This window comes from Vombatus ursinus, unplaced genomic scaffold, assembly GCF_900497805.2.
Source record: "Vombatus ursinus unplaced genomic scaffold, bare-nosed wombat genome assembly UNPS02014816.1, whole genome shotgun sequence".
In the NCBI taxonomy this organism is placed as follows: Eukaryota; Metazoa; Chordata; class Mammalia; order Diprotodontia; family Vombatidae; genus Vombatus; species Vombatus ursinus.
Window position 1 is genome coordinate 9142047 of NW_020954594.1, and position 18004 is coordinate 9160050.

The 18004-nt window shown below is 35.4% G+C and overlaps 1 protein-coding gene across 3 annotated transcripts in view; it reads right to left on the reverse strand.

The window, feature by feature from the left end:
* MBD5 (methyl-CpG binding domain protein 5) overlaps nt 1–18004 on the reverse strand; it is a 129682-nt gene that overhangs the window by 29273 nt on the left and 82405 nt on the right. For 2 of the 3 annotated variants that reach the window (XM_027835569.1, XM_027835567.1), the window contains exons 6-8: nt 17125–18004; nt 2948–3973; nt 947–1158 (exon numbers count right to left, since the gene is read on the reverse strand). The exon at nt 17125–18004 is cut by the window's right edge and continues 1256 nt beyond it. In XM_027835569.1, coding sequence (XP_027691370.1) covers nt 947–1158; nt 2948–3973; nt 17125–18004 — 2118 coding nt within the window. The remainder of the gene's footprint in view (nt 1–946; nt 1159–2947; nt 3974–17124) is intronic. The other variant, XM_027835568.1, reaches the window with a different exon arrangement.

Consider the following 18004-nt stretch of genomic DNA (forward strand, 5'->3'; position numbering starts at 1 on the left):
CTGGAACCTAAAACAATTAAGTTTTCCTATTTTGCCTTATGGGCAACACATCTAAGTTGTGTACTACACTCTACACTAGTTGGTGTAGAGAACTACTTAATGCAGAATTTGGAGACCAGTCAGTGGACTGCTTCTCCTACTTACCTTTGGGGTGAAGGCAGGCCAGATTCACAACTGTGTTTAGGGCTACACAATGGCCTATACTTAAGGCTGTTGGGAGGTGAGGGAAGGAGGGAGGGTTAAGGACAAGACATTTTTCCACCTTTATAAAAACCCATTATGGATATTCCTCTGTGAATTTAGATTTCCTGTCCTCTTCCCCAACACAGAAAAGAAGTTGAAATATTTATAAGCTGTGATTTTGAGTGGCTTCTTTTTATTTACAACCCAATTCTTCATTTTATTAAATGTTTCCAAATATTTTGATTTTACTTTTCCTAACGCTAACATTATCCACTTTGATCACAAATATTTCTTTATTAGCATACTTTATAATGGCATATCAGCATCTTATTACAGTTACTAACAGGTCTCAGAAGATTACAAAAATAATTCTAATAAAAGGAAGCAATACACTTAAATGTTTAATCACAGACATTGTTTCTTATTATAATTATCTAGGAAGGAAAGGCAGCACAGTCTAGTTTAGACTACAGGGCTTGAAGTTCAAGACCTAGCTCTGATATTCACTAGACTTTGAGCAAATTATTTAACCATTCTGAATTTCAGTTTTTGGCTTGGTAAAATGAGGAACATAAAATGCGTACAGCCTATTTTCAGGGCTGTTATAAGGAAAGGATTTTATAATCTGAAAAACCCTATAAAATATGGGTTAACAAATTTTACTACTGCTACCACTATTACTACTACTACTATGGTTCCCCACCCTCTCCCCCCCACACCTGTACTACTGTTATCAAATATCAGGAAAATAACTAGAAAGTACCTGAAAGTTTTGAAAAAGACAAGCCATAGGATTTGAGCTGTTGCCTGGACCAGGAATTGTGGGCTGTCCTTGAAACGTTTGAAGATTCTGGTACCCGTGGAGAAGTTGCTGCTGTTGCTGATTTGAAGGAAACATTTGATTGCTGTTTAATAGTGACTGTAGATGAGTCAGTTGATGGTTATTCAAAGTATTGTTTATTGACGACATGTCACCTGTAGTTTCAAAAACACAAAAATGTAAGTCAACATGATTTATGGAAAAGTTCTTAAGCTTATGTTTGTGACCAGAGCCATTCCTGAATCAAATACTAAATGCTGGAATTACACAGGTAATCTTTTTTTTTCCCCCTCTCTCAACTCTCAGAAAGATATAAGGGATAACTGCACATGTTATTCACATCTTATAGGCACCACTTCTGATCACCCTTGCTTTTAATCTTTCATTTGATCAAAACCTGTAAAAATTTGGAGGGATTGTTTTATAAAAACTATTTAAAAAAATTCCTTAAAATTTTTGATGTTGTATTTAAAAGCTTTTAGAAACTATGAAAACATTAAGCTGCATGTCAATTGAACTATGAAAACATTAAGCTCCATGTCAATTTGTCCCCACTTGAAAATGCACCTGTGCAATATTTTTTACTTATCAAGTTCATTGGTAAAACCCCAATCTTTAGTTGATGGCAAAACAAAATTAAACAATTTAGAACTGCATTTGGGTAGGAAAAGTAAAAAAGTTATTGCCTAAAAATACTTTAAAGTGAGTTAGTAGGAAAAAAAAAACTTTTCCTTATGATTATATATTTAAAATTAATTATTATATAATCAGGTGGGGATAACTTAGTAAGTACATTTACTTTTTTAAAAAATTAATTTATTAATTTTTCATTTGTGGAATAAAACAAGCATTTCCATAGAGTACTATACTAAAAAAGATGACTGCTCATGAAACTGTAAATCTATTATTAAACTTACTTTTAATACCCTAAATTAACCTAATTTGAATTGACGCATACACAGTGATTCTGAGGTCAAGGTTTTAGGATTTTTCCTATAGCTTGAAACACTGATTTCAGCTGATCTTGGTAGCATATGCTTATAAGCCTAGCTACTGGGAAGACTGAGGGTGATAGGTTGGAGAGAGGGGCCAGTAGTGCGTTGGAAATGGAACAGATCAAAGCTCCCACGCTGATCAATAATGTGACTTCTACTTTGGATGAGGTAGGGAGATCCAATCTTAAAAAAACATTGACCCTGTAATGCTTTTTAGCTCATTCAACAAGTAGACTCTATGAATCTGATTTCAATGTCAAAAACAGATTACTCTAATTAAATGCAAAATGCATGTCTGAATCTATCTGCTAACACTTCTTTTTCGTGAAGGGATGTACCTACATGAATAATTTTTTTTAAAAACATCATGAAGTCATGAAAAACAAAAATGTCTGAGGAAAGCCAGTGGCAACATCTACTGGGGCAGTTAGTTACTTTGAACTTGTGCAAGTTTGTACTTTAAGTGCTTTATATGTGATTTTACAGGCTGTAGACTTAAATTTTACTTATTTTAGGTTCCTTTGGACAAACATGCCTTCAAACTGTCCCAGTCTAAAGTGCAGGACTCGTACCAACCCTGTGATGCCACAATGAATACAAGTAAAATTAAAGGCTGGTTGTTAAAATGCACCTGTGTCTTATTTGAAAACAATAGTTATCTGAGTATTGAATCACGTGAGTATTATATTTAGGTGGTATTAGAATTACTGGACAAAAGAAAACAAATTAAAAATGGTATTTAAATATAGCTGGAATTAGGGAGGGGGAAAAAGTCATTTTAAAATGTGCACAATTACACTTGTGTGTTTTAGTTTTTAGTCTGTGAGCTATCTGTGACAAAACAAAAGCATGACTTACACTAGTGTGACAAAATGGAGTTTTCAAAAAGGAAAAAGTAGAATTAAAAAAAAATCTCTTTTGTAAACATCTGTGAAAACATTTAACTTACCAAGCAGACCTGTCCCCAGTAGAGGGTTAAGTAGCTGTGGCACCACAGAATTACTGTTGAGTTTAGTTGGACCAGGTGTATTCCCAGCATTATTAGATATGTTCAGCAATGTTTCTGCCATTGACACCACTGCTGTCCCACCAAGTGTTGAGACAGTCAGTGCTGCCACTGCTGATGATGTAGTGGTTGTGGTAGTGGTTGCCTGGGAGGAGGTTGCTATGGAAACCTCTGGATGATTAGCAGTGTTGCCCGATGCCGAGTTCAGGACACCTCCCAACAGCTGGGGATTCAAGGCCATTAATCCTGAGGCCCCAGTGACAGCAGGGAGGAGCAGGGGGTTAGAAGTAGTGTCACTGCCTGAAAAGCTTGGTAAAGGGTTCCCCAAGGGGTTGGTTAAAAGGGTCTCAGCTCTGTTGCTGTCTGACTGACTGCTTGGCAAATGGTCTGGTGGGGTTGTCATCTGTGTTAATGAGGGTAAAGGGTTATTTTGCTGTTGCAACAGATCTGAGATGGTCAAATTGAAAGATGGCAGGGGAAGCATGGCAGCTGCTTGGGCTTGGTTCTGAAGCAGGGCGGCTAACAGCTGAAAATGAACAGGTTGCAATACCTGCCCGTCCACGTCAGCGGAGAGAAAAGCTAAAGCAGCGTTTACATTCGGGTTGAGAAAACCTAAAGGGTTGAGGTTGACCTCAGACTTGCCTTCTCCTGCTGAAGGCTGCAGGATATTTAATAGATTCTGGTTTAGAAGATGCTGTTGATTCACTGGAAGAGAGATAGGTAGAGAACTGAGGAGGCTGGGGTTCAAAGGGTGCGGAAGATTGTTGTTCGAAGGGCTGTTTTGTGGAAAATGAAGTGCATGCTCCTGGCCAACAAAAGGAAAATCACTCCCAATGGGCAGCTGACTCTGCAGTGGGTTTCCTGCGGCAGTGGTAACTATAACACCATCTTGAAGAACAGATGTTGTCTTTGTGATGGCAGGTTGGTTGGTGCCAGCTATGGCTATGGATGATGATGGTCCTGAACCTCCTAAAATACAAAAGCAACCAAAATTAACTATGACTGTTAAAGGAGAATGCACCATGATGGTTACAAATGAGAACCATTTCTAATAATCCAATACAGTAAAATCTCATAAATGTGAACTCATCACTTTGTAATGACGACAACAAGGTTATTTTGGCTCTTTGGAAAAAGAGCAAGCTACTTTGACTTATTCAAAGGACATGTCTTAAAGGACTTTACACATTATGAAATGGTTGCCAATTTCAAGTAAATTTTAATTTTAGAATAGATGATAAGGCACCTTTATTTTGCAGAGTTTTGTTAGCAATTCAAGTTACTACAGGTATTTGGATATGACACAACTTAATTCTTTAAAGAACACAGCATAATTGGTGTTTTTTCCCCCAGCAGGTAAGCGGCTGTATGTATAGACAAAAAAAACCCTGATGAGTATAGGCAAACTTATGAAAAGTTGCTCATTTGTAAGTGAAGTATGTTGTTCAACTTTAACACTTAAAATGATTATGAAGGAATATTGCATGTCTTATGAAATTTTAACATACATTCTTTCCTTTTGACTTGTTACAAAATGTCTGTCTTATGCCCCCTGCACATATGCCCTATCCTCAAATTTTTCCAATTAGTAGACAGATTTTAGTGAGGTAGTAAAGGGTTGTACATTTGAAGTTTTGTATTTTATCAAATATTATATAACTAACCATTATGAATCAGAAGATAGCACATTTTTCCTAACATTTGTTAGGTCCTAAAATAGTTTCACATAAATTATTTAAAATTTTTAACTGTTTCCTGATTTTTTTTCTTTTTCCATTTATTTAATTAGATTATTGGGGGAAATATTTTTAGGAAAGTTAGGCTAACAGGTTTCACTAATTCAAACTGGCCTACCTTAAATACTCAGAATTAATGAGGTTTGACTACATACTCTTTCTTATCTTAATAAATACTTATTGATGAATACTGATTTCATATTTTAAAATGAAAAGTTGCTTTGAATAATTACAAATATAATTTCATAGACAATCCACTAAAACATGTTATACTAATCTTCTAAAGAGTCATCCATAAAAGCCCTTCCTATATTTTCCATAATTTACATGTCATAGATAGATGACTTAATACTATTGCATGTGTGTTTTTTTAAAGAAGCTGATTTTTTTCATCAAATTGTAACCTACACTTCAATATTTTTTAATTAAAACTTTTGCTTGCTTCATTAAAACAGCTATTTTCAAAAGAATAATGTTGAACCAATATTAATACATACACACATAAACAGATTAAAAATATTTGTTGTACCTTAAAAGGTCAATAAAAATGGACATTTCAAGTGTATCATCTTTTGTTGAAGTATTGAGACATCAGTACTTAGTAAACAGTAGTAAGGAACAGGAATATCTAAAGTGTTTTTATAGAAGGACTCTGGAGGGAATAGGGTAGGGAAAGACATATTATGTCCACAGGTCACAAGTTTTTTAAAGGACACAACGTAGATGACTTAAAGAAAAAAAAAAAGGAAAATAACCTTTTTCACAGATATAGAAATATTTCTGAATTATTAAATGAAATAATTCTAGTCACACTGGGCATAGTACAAGAGAACCACTGAATGTTGACGTGAGCATATAGTACAGAGTTCCTTAAAAATTAATTTTGGCTTGTTATAAAAGAAAAAACATTTCATTACATGTTAAAGTCTACTACTTCTTTAATAAATACATACTTAACAATATTGTATTTGGAAATCATCTTTTAAAATAAGACAAAAATAATTTACTGACAATTTTTATCACTTATACTTTTCACATCTTCTAAATAATATTAAAATCTACACAGCATTTTTATTTTAAAGTAAAAAAATATATCAAGTATATGGATAAAGTTTTATCTATGAAGATTTTCCACAAAAGTTACTTTATTCACCTTTTATTTGCCACTAACAAACCATCATATTTATGATTCAAGGGAGAAGCAATTTTTTTTGACATTACTTAGAAAGTTCTCCAGCCAAAACTACTAAATGAATAAGACCAGGGAAAATATAATCACTTGGGCAGACTTTTGTCTTATATTCACCAATGTGGTTTTTGTCGTAAGTATTCAAATGGCTACTTATGTATTTCATCTGCTCATTGAGTGAATGATCTAAGGTTATTAACTAATAGGTTCAGTGGTTGATTATTATATACACTATTCTTTCAATAAAAAAGTAATAATATTTTAATTAATAATAAATAACTTAATAATTATAAAACCAATAAGGAAATTAAATATATTTTATAACACCACTTATGGAAATAATTTTTGAGGTAATTTATCTTTTAATCAGGCCATTACTATTACTTATAATTATTTTCCTACCTACGATTACAGGGGCAGCCAGGTGGTGTAGTGGATAGAGCACTGGTAGTCAAGAAGTCTTGACTTCAAATCTGGCCTCAGACACTTATTAGCTATATACCCTGGGCAAGTCACTTCACCCTGTTTGCCTCAGTTTCTTCATCTGCCAAATAGCTAGAGAAGAAATCGGCAAAACCACTCCAGTATCTTGCAATACCAGCACCCATGATTATTATACTTCTTAAGTTACTGCCAGTGGATATAAAAGATAATCATTCATTTGAAGGGCTGCCATGTGGAGGAGGGATTAGATGTGTTCTGTTTGTCCCAAAGGGAACATCTAGTGGGAGATGTAAAGAAGTTTACATGGGCTTCGAGTCAGGAGGACCTTTTTGACATTTGTTCACTTGAATTGTTCAATAGTGAAAAAGGCTGCCTCAAGACACTGCAGGTTTTCCCATCTTGAATGTCTTCACTAAGAGGTTGGATGACTACTTGATTACATAAGGGAATTCCTTTTTGGGCAGAGAGTCTGGACTAGATGGCACTGACATCTCTTTCAACTCTCGGATTCTGTGGTTCCAGAGTTTTGTGTAACTACATACATTTGCTAATTTTAAAATACTGGATTCTTCAAGTAATGGTGGGATTCAAAGCACTGAAATGACCAGTCCTATCTGTGATTTCTTGTAATATACCATAGCTAGGTAAAGTTTATAGCAGATAAACAGGTAAAATTAATAGAGATGAAATTCAAAACAATCCATTGCGATTCTTGGCAAAATTTGAAGGGAGAGATTGAAACCACTGTTTAAAACTAGTGGTTTAATTTCATTAATAGACTTTATTTAACCACAGATAATTAAAAACTGACTAATTCTTGGGCAGCTAGGTGGCGCTGTGGATAGAGTGCTGGGCCTGAAGTCAGGAAAACTTATCTTCCTGAGTTTAAATCTGGATTCAGACACTTACTAACTGTGTAACCCTGGGCAAGTCATTTAACCCTGTTTGCCTCAGTTCCTTATCTATAAAATGAGATGGAGAAGGAAATGGCAAACTGCTTCAGTATCTTTGTCAAGAAAACCCCTAAATGGGGTCACAAAAAGTTGGATACAACTGAAATATGATTGAACAGTAGGCAATCAACATCTCATCTTTGACACTGTTGATCACCCCCTTCTGAATATTCCCTTCTCTTGAGGTTTTCCTGACACTGCCCTCTCCTGGTTCTTCTATTTGTCTAACCATTATTCCTCATTCTCTTTTCTGAATTTTCCTCTAGGTAACGTGCTCTAATTCTGGGTGTACTCCAAGGTTCACTTGTGGGCCCTCTCCTTCTCTCCCTTTATACTACCTCACTCGGTGATCTCATCCGCTACCAAGGGTTAAATAATCAACTTTCTGCAGATGATTCTCCTATCAACTTATCTAGCCCTAACCTCTCTCCTGACTTCTGGTGTCATATCTTCAACTATAATGAGACAGCCTACAGAATCTCAAACTCATCATATTCAAAATAGAACTCACTGTCCTTCCTCCCAAACCCTCCTGTCTTCCAAACTTCCCTATTACTGTGGTGGGTACCAGCATCCTTCTGGCCACCTTGTAACCTCAGTGTCATCCTTGCCTCACTTGCACTCATCCTACAGATAAGATCTGTTGCCAAGTCACATTGTCTGTACTTTCACACACGTCCCCATCTCTTCCTTTTCCGTCACCAGCCTGCTGCAAGCTGTTAACCTCTGCGTATTCTATTACAATAGCCTTCTGATTGGTCTCCCTGTCTCTAGACTCTCTTCAAACCAGTCCAGCCTCCACTCAGCTGTCAAAGCGATTTTTCCACAGGTCTGACCATGTCACCCCTCTGTTAAATTCCAGAAGCTCCCCCTTACTTCCAGATTCAAATACCTCATTGCCCTCTCCATAGTCTACAATATAGTAACACAGACAGTTCTTCAAACACAGCACTTCATGGCTTTGCAATGGCTAGCTCTTGTACCTGGAAGGCTTTAATTCTTTAGTCCCACTTCCTGGGCTTCCCTCAAGATTGCCCATATCCCACCTTTTGGAAGAGGTGTTTCTTGGTGTCAACCATCCCCTCTACACTTGTCTGCATGTTTTTTCTCTAATGTGCTTAGCATAGTGTCTGGTACATAGAAAATACTAAATACTTTTTGACAGACTGATTAGAATAAATTAATGTATCTGATTTTCATTATATCAACTTTTAAATTTGTTTTTTGAAACTTTGAGAAAAGAGAAAAGGTCCTCTATTATTATATCTGACTGCATGGATGGGCCAGAACTGATTCAAACTACTATCATTATAAATCACTAAGGAAGTCTCATTCCTATCTTGCATGATTTCACAAAACTTTGATGAAGCTTATTTTAAAATGTAAACTATTTTAGAAATAGTGGTGAAAAAGGGGGGGTTTATTGCTAATAGTTGGCTCTTTCAGAGGTTTATCTGAGCTGCATATGAATGCTGGAGAAAATGACATTTAACCCTCTTGTAATACTAGGAAAATGAATGGTTAGAAAATCAGAAAAGAGAAAAATCCAGGTTCTGAGAGGGTATTTCAAGGTGTTCAAATCAAAATGCAGAGATAAATTTACCAGGTGAATCATCCACTTGTGAATTCCTGAAGCCACTTGTTCATTATTACTATCAGATTAAAAACAATGTATTCAACTAGAGTAGATTTTAATAACTAGATACAATTAGTAAGTAGTTGAATATTTTTTCATTCAATTTATTTTGAACTGTCACTTTTATGGTAAGACTACTTCATATCTCTTTTCAAACATCTTCATGTGATCTGTTAAAATGTTTTTTGTTTTTCTTTTAAAGGTAGTGGTCTGGAAATGCTAACTTTTTTGTCTTTTCAGACTATGCTTCAGAAAACATTTTTGCATCTTATCTCATATTTAGAGATGGTTGTTATTTACTTGATGCAGATTAAATAGTATACACCTAGCAGTTAGATCCCTGATGGGAGGGAGAATTTGGTAACACTCTCCCTCCTTTGCTCCAACAGACTTCTCTGGCTTCCCTTAAGTCCCAATTGAAATCTCACCCTCTACAGGAAGCCTTTCCAACTCCTCTTATTTTCAGTGCCTTCCCTCTGCTAATTTTTTCTTACTTATCTAGTATTTATGTATATATATATATATATATATACACACTATAAATATATATTAATATATATCCTATGTGTTTACATATCCTATGTATGTATATTTATATAGCCTCTATAAAATACATTCTAACTTCACTTGGATTGACATTCATTTGCATTTTGTATCCCCTACTACATTATAAGCTCCAGACCAGGGACTGTCTTTTGCTTCCTTTTGTATCCCTAGCATTTAGCATAGTGCCTCACACATGCTGGGAACTTAAGAAATGTTTTTTGATGGATTCATATGAGTAAATTCTTCTGATTGTTCCTCCAATGGAAGTTATACCTATTTCTACTTAACTTCCTCTAACTCCAAACTCTGTGTCAAGCAGTTAGTAACCTACAGGCAAACAAAGTAGAACCTCAACTCAGCATTTAAAGAATAGTTATCATATCTATTTTATAAGTGTGGGGTTTTAATACGCTATTCTTCTTTTTTTAAATTTTCATTTTTAGGCAATTGGGGTTAAGTGACTTGCCCAGGGTCACACAGCTAGTAAGTGTCAAGTGTTTGATATGATGCTGGATTTGAACTCGGGTCCTTCTGATTTCAGGGCCAGTGTTCTATCCACTGCACCACCTAGCTGGCCCGCTATTCTTCTTAAAATAGAATACACCTACAAAACAATTAGATAGATACCCTGCATAAAAAACATTCCAACCTCACTTGGATTGACATTTGTTTGCATGTCCTCTCCCATTAGATTGTAGCTCCTTGAGGGCAGGGGATGTCTTTTATCTCTTTTTTGCAATTTGAGCACTAACCTTAGTGCCTGGCACAGTAGATGTTCAATAAATGTTGACTGATTGATTAAAATAAATCTTCAGGAAAGAAAATATTATAATAGTATTTCACGTAGACTAGCAGTAACATGCTATTTAATAATTAAGTGTGGGCTCTGGGAGATAAAAGTAGATTCCTAGACACATACATTTAGAGAGGCAACACCTCTTAGAGATCTTCTAGTCCAACCCCCTCACTTTCTAGTCAGTCAATCAATCCATCAATCAATTGGCAAGTATTTACTAAGTCCTACTATATGTCAGTCACTGTACATATGGTAAAACAGAAACCCACTGAGGTTAAAGGATTGACTTAAGGTCACAGGGCCAGAATTGAAACCCAGATCCTCTGGCTCCAAATCAATATTCCTTCTACTATATCAAAATACCATAAAGAGAAAAAAAACACTCTAAAAACCCACCAAGCCAGGAGAAAACTATATGGTTAGGTTTTAAGAAATTACTAAAGGGCATTTAATAAGGCTTTATGTGATTTCACAGGACCATAGATTTAGAGCTGGGAGAGCATGTGAATGTCATTTAGTCCAATTTCTTATTATACAGAAAAGGAAACTGAGATTCATAAAAGTATAGTTATCCCTTCCATATTGTGGGGGGTAGGGGCACAGTGCACCCTGCCATCTGAAAAACTCGGGTAAAACTTTTTGGCCCTCCCTTAGTACCAGCGAAGAAGTCTGAATTTTTTCTTTTCCTTTCATGGGGTATTTATAGTACCTTATAAAATCTGGGTTGATAGTATACAATAATATACATATATTTTATGCATTTCTGAGTTTCTAAACTTTTTCTAAGTTGTGGGCTGGTTTTTGCATGTTGTCTGCAGCTTCCACAAACCTCCCCCAAAATTTCATTATTTAATTTCTTATGCTGACTCGTGCATGCCACATGTGGAAGGGATAACTATAAAGTGATTTCTCCTAGGTCAGACAGGTATTAAATGTCAAAGTTGGGAATTATATCACAATGCATTCAAGAAAAGGACTGTATGTAACTTTTCTTGGTTTCTCTTTTAATCAGCCATTAAAACAGGGACTTAAAGCAGGACACTTGGAAGGATCAGACTAAAATGCATAACCTTCTTCATGCAATAATATATACCCGAAAACTGAAATAAATGGAATTTTATGATTGTTCCTGCTTTGGAAATTATGCTTGTTTCTATTTAACTTTCTCTGACTCCAAACTCTGTGTCAAACAGTAATCTATAGGCCAATCAAAGAAATATACCCTCAATTCAGTGTTTAAAGACTAGCTATCATGTCTATAATCACTCCTTAATTTATTGGTTTTATAATGTGTGTTTGTTAAAAATGCTGTTCTTAAAATAGGATATACCTATGGGTTTAGTTTTTTCAGTTGCGTTTGACTCCTCAGGATCCCATTTGGGGTTTTCTTGGTAAAGATACTGGAGTGCTTTGCCATTTCCTTCTCCAGTTCATTTTACAGATGAAGAAACTGAGGCAAAGGGGGCTAAGTGACTTGCCCAGGGTCACACAGCTAGTGTCTAAGGCCAGATATGAACTCAGGAAGAAGAGTTTTCTTGACTTCAGACCCAGCATACTATCCTCTGTGATATCTAGCTGCCCTAATTAAATCAATACTCCCTGTTAAAATGCATTCTTAATATCATGATGCCTTTTGTGGATCATTAAAAAGATGGCTACTTTATTTCTAGAAAAGAAACCAATAAGATCTGCAATACTTAGGGAAATACATGAATGTAAGAGGCAAGGTAAGGAGTTAGAGGAGACTGGAAATAAAGAAACCTGATTCCCAGAAAGGTTATGACTTTTCTCAGTTAGGTCACTGTGTTAGTCAGTGGTGCAGATGAAACAAAAAACTTGATTTTTCTGACTGCTGATCTGATTGTCTTTCAGAACATGTGACAATAATAGGAAAAACCTTACATCCAAAAGCTACTGAAATTAAAAATTCTTGGCACTGCCCAGTGTTTACTGAAGTAACTCTAAAATTGTCTACTGGTTATCTCCTGTAAGGTAGATGGACTAAAATAATACAATCAATTTTATCTTACCAATACACATTACATAAAAATGTTCATAATGACAATGCTAGGTTCATATATAAACATATTTAAGCACAATACAAAGATGCATTAAACTTAAGAAACTCATATCATTTTAGCGTCCTCAAAACTGGCACATGACTCTGAAATACATCTTGCATTAATTCAGGGAACCAGTTTGACAGTTTGTCGTGGCAAAATTTCATCAATTAAAAAAAACTATGCCCCAGGATAAAGGGAGAATAGCCCCTTTTGTACTACTTTGAAACATAGCCAGAGTTGTAAAGTTTATTATCACTATAGTTAAAATACATGAGATTAAATGTAGTTTCAGTGTTTGATTAAATAATGAGCAGGAGTAATTCTTAACTCAGTGATAAACTACAGGTACTGTTTGGTTTGAGTGCAAATATTTTCAAGAGTAATTATTAATCAATCAATCCCAATTCCTAACAGAACTTTCCCCTTTATTCACCTAAATATAGATGTGAATGAATGAAAAGTTATCACTACATGAAGTCTTATTCTTTCCTTAATAGGTGCTAAACTAAGGTCAGCCAGCCCAAACCCAGATTCTTACTTAGCTTTTCTGTGCCTTTATCTCCTTATCTGAGTAAAGAAAAGGCAACTAATTCCCTCTCCCTCATGGAGTTATTCTGAAAGTGAATAAACTAAGAACACTGAAGTCAACTGTGAATGTTGATTCCTCTATACTTTTTCAGAGTCTATTCTAACAATAGAGAGGTGGGAAAGGATGAGATTTAGAGCTGGAAAAGGCCTTAGGATCATTGTCATTGGCCTTTGGAAATGTAGGCCTGAAATGTGAGAAAAGACTGGGTATGGGAATGTGTAGATTTGAGAATGATCCCCACAGTGGTGATAACTAAAGCAAATGGGATCCATAGAATACATCCTCCATAGAGAAAGGGAGGAAGAGTACACGATAGAGCCTCCAGACTCCTAAGTATGTGTTCTCCCCAAAGCTACGCTCAGAGAATTATTCAAATCCCACGTCTTTACTAGTTTATGAAAGCCAGTAATGTGGTTAGTGGAAAAAGTACTAGCCTGGGAGTCAGTCTAGTTCACCAAAGTCCAGTTACTTGGAACTTGGCTCCTTTAAAGACTGAAGTTGGACCAGTTTTTATCTACGATCTTTTAAAGCTTTCACTTTTACCTGGCAAGCACAATCTTTCTTTTATCGTCTGTGGAATCACTTTATTTAAAGGTCACCTTACGTACCACCCTTCATGAAGTCTAACCTGATTAAGTGCCACGGGCCAGTGATAAAAAATCCACTCAAACATAGTGGTGGGTTGACAAGTGGTCAATTTTAGGAAGTTCTAATATAGCTCATCTATTATTGATCTACTATCCTAAAACTCCCTTTCCAATTCTAAGCATACGACATCACAGGTCAGAGATGAATGGTGAAAGTTGGGCAGTTGGATGGAAGCTGAAATGTCTGCCTCAAGCTCCAGCTCAAAGCCTCCCTTTTGTAGGAGGCTTGTTCTGGTGGGGCAGCACTGTCCCCTTTGATACTGCCTCCTACCTACTCTGGGTATATTGTGTGTGTGCCTAGTTATTTACATGCTATCTCCTTCATTAGAATGTGAGCTCGTTAAGGGCAGGGGCTATTTTAACCTTTCTTTGTATCCCCAGTGTTTAGCACAAAACGTGGCGCATATTAATTACTTAATAAATGCTTTTTATTGATTGATTTTACTAAGTCAATGTAGTACTGGATTTGGAGTTGGAGGAAATGGCTTCAAATCCCATCTGTGTCTACCTGCATGACCTTGGGTAAGTCACTTCACATGTATGAGCCTCAGTTTCCTCGTCTATAAAATGAGAGGTTGGGCAGGCTGGCCTCTAAAACTCCTTCCAGATATAAATCTATGATCCTATGAACTACAGTACTATCTCTTTGATGTGATAGGAATTCAGCCAGCACACATTGTATGTATGCCTAAGCTAATTATATACAATGACAGTACTTTAAGTAGGCACAATCAGCTTTACTATAAATGAAGAGATCATGGCATATGAAACCATTACCAAATATGGACTGGTAAAAGAGCTGTGTTAGTAATTAAACATATTTACTTTCATAATAATATCTACTTTAGGTCCACAGATAATTAGTAAGTGACTTTATTAGGTTAATTAAAAAACCTACTGACAACATAATAAAATAAATGCTTTCCAGTAAATGATATACTTGGATATATTAATATAATTTTTATTTCTGTCTTTTTTGCTTTTTCCTAAACTAAGTACTTTCTTTTAATAACTGATTTTTAACTAGTGTGTTCTGACACTGTGTGAATCACCTTTTATGGGTCAGCTATTTTTCAAAGAAAGTATAAAATGAGAAAAAAAAAGATAGGTACAAAAAATGAAATACTACATATAAAAATTAAAGAAAATTAGAATGTAAAAGTTGGTTCTGTATATTAGAGAAACCAAAACATCTATGGGTTAACAAAACTAAACAAAACCAAAGAAGATGACATAATGTTAAAAGCTAAAAACTACAGTACCCCAAAAGGACTAACCAATCCTGATTTAAATAATGAAATGTGTGTTCAGTTTATCTACATAGTTTTAATTGGAGTCAGTGACTTTATGTAACTGCAGCCTATTCTATGTACAGGGCCAGTTTTTCATGTGTGTGGTTCTATTGCAGAATTATCTGCAAAAGGATATGAGCCTTGGACAAGACCCCTTTAGGGATTTTCATACTGTAACTCATCAAAGACTACATTTCATGCACTGTCAAACACCAAGAATATGAAATTGATTATTGTATGTTTAGATATTTCCTGAACCTTATAGTCTATTTCAGCTAAACACAAGAGGGTAGTGAACGGATCTTTTAAAAACTGTACAACAAAAGTGACAGCAATATTGTAAGATGACCAGCTGGGAATGACTTGGCTATTATCAGCAATACAACGGTCCAAGACAGCTCTGAAGGACTTATGATCAAAAATGCTCTCCCTCCCCAGAGAAAGAACTGATGGTGTCTGAATACAGATTGAAGCGTACTTTTTTTAAAAAAAACTTTCTATATTTTTCTTGAATTTTTTTTCTTATCTATAGTTTCTTCCACAACATGACTATTATGGATATGTTTTGCATGAAGACTTATACTGCATGTATAATCTATATTGAATTGTTTGCCTTATCAATGATGGGTGCGGTGGGGAGAGAGGAAGGGAGAGAATTTGGAACTCAAAGTTTTAAAAACGAATATTAAAAATTGTTTTTACACATAACTGGGGAAAAATAAAATTCTAAATAAAATCTAAAAAAACCCCATATAACAAAAAAACATACAGTTGACTGCTATGGATGGCAGCATGTCTTGCAACACCAGGGGGAAAATATCTGATTTCAACAGTAACAACAAATATAAGTAGTTGATGACACTTTTTCCAAGATGGCAAAATATAAATATACAAACACATATACACCTTTAAAAACAATAATAGCATCACTGATTCCCATATACAGTTGTTTATCTAGAACCATTGTTTTTGTAACCAGGAAAATCAGTTCAAGAAAATGCCAGTTAAATATAAAACATGGGAAGTATAAATACTAAGAGAAAATGACAATGCAATGTCAAGCTGTCTTGTGGATGACTCAATGATTCTAAACCACAAAATAAAAAGCATAAAAATACCCTGGGTATGTGTGTGTGTGTACATGTATGTGTATATGTATGTACATGCACATACACATGTATATATATATGTGTATATATATATATATACACACACACATATCTCAGATATCCTACCCACTTTCTACTATAAGTCCTGAATGCTCCTAGTGTTAATTTTGCTTCTTCTTTCCAACATTTTTAAGGCTTAACAGGATTGCATGAATTCACTGATTTCTTAGCTGATTTTAAGTTTAATGTAAGTAGTTAACAGTGATTCTTCATCATTTCACTACTTTTTAAGACTATACAGCAAAAAAAGAAAAAAACCTCGGTTCATTACCTCAATTTATTTTTGTACTACTAAGCATGGTGTCTATTGCTTTTTTTTATTAAATCCAATTCTTCCCATTATTTCTTTTTCAATATAATGGAAACCTCCAATTTTTCATTTTAAAATAATATGAATAGCCAATATTCTCTGCAAATTTTCTGAGAAAAATGAGGACAAAGGATAGCAGACAGCAAAGGAAAAAGATAATGAATTTCTATAGCCCCTTCATCATCTTTTATATTCATTTATTTATCTATCTGCTTTTGGTTAATATCGTTAAAAATATAAAGCTATTTCCCTCTCTTTCTGAAAATATCTCTCTGTTAGTGAAGAAGGTTTTTATGTTGGGATGGACAAAATCAAATAACAGAAACCCTTGCCTTGTTGCTTTTGAATTTTAGCAATTTGGAAGCTACATAACTAACTAAAAAACAAAATGATCAAATCAACACAGATTATTAAAAAAAAACAAAAAACCAAACAAAAACCCTGACCAACACAGGGTTGTTGTCAGATTCTAAAAAGGTAAGGTATGCAAAACATTTTGTAAACTTTAGAGTATTACAAAATTTGTTAATAATATTATTATTATTATTAACATGGTATCATCTTGTCTTGCATTTTTTAAAACAAATATTTAGCCCTCTATTAAGTAAAATCACAAATAATAAAAATATTGATGTGTCTTTGAAATGGGTAAAGATTCATTTTTACAACAAAATGTTTAGGTCAAAAAGGTAAAAAAGTAGTAGAAAACTCTTGTACATCACTGGGTACCATTTTAAAATAAAACCATACCTGCATCAGAACTTGTTTGATTACAGCTGCTAACAATGCTGTTTGGTATCATTGGAGTGGATGATGCTGAAATTCTTGACTGAGGTGGGTTTGGGTGTAATGAATTTCCTAAAGCCATGCCTGGCTGACTGAGCATTCCACAATTCCCACTAGCCTGAATTTGATTTATTAAGCCTGCAAGATGGTGGTTTGGCCCTGGGCTGCTACCATGGATGAAGTTGGTGTTTGCATTCTGGCAGTGCATGGTTTCCCCTCTTAAAGGTAAGTTCTGTGTCAATGAATTCTGAAGAACACTGGAGTTTATACTGGTGTCTGTGAAATGCAGCTGGTTAGCAGAGCAAGGCAAAGCAGGATTGGAGCTCCCACAACCAGTGGAACTATTGCTGCTCATGTGTGAGCTTTGACAACTCATGGATTGTAGTAACTGAGACATGGAATTGATGGGAAATGAACCTTGACTTTGCTTCCTTATCAAGTCAGGAGCAGGTTTAGGAATTGCAGGACTATCCACATGAGACTGTCGAAGCAAACTCAACACAGTAGTAGTTGGCTGCTTCCTTTTCCTCATAGATTCCTTCTGCTGAGACATCAGTTTATCTCTTAGTGCTGCTCGGCCACTTTGCCCTTCACTTGTTGGTAGAAGCATGTTGGCAGTAGGAGGGAACATGGTATTTAAAGTGCTATGTCCTTCAGTGTTGCCGCTATTGGCAACAGCTCCAGAATTGCTACTGCTGCTGCTGTTGTTACCAGCAAGTTTGTTTTGATTTGCTAGCTGTGCTTTGGCTGCTGCTGAGAGTAAACTACTTGCTGGAAAGGAGGCAGCATTGTGCTGGTTCAAAATCTGATTTAAAGGCATTCCCAGCAAACCAGGCTGACTCTT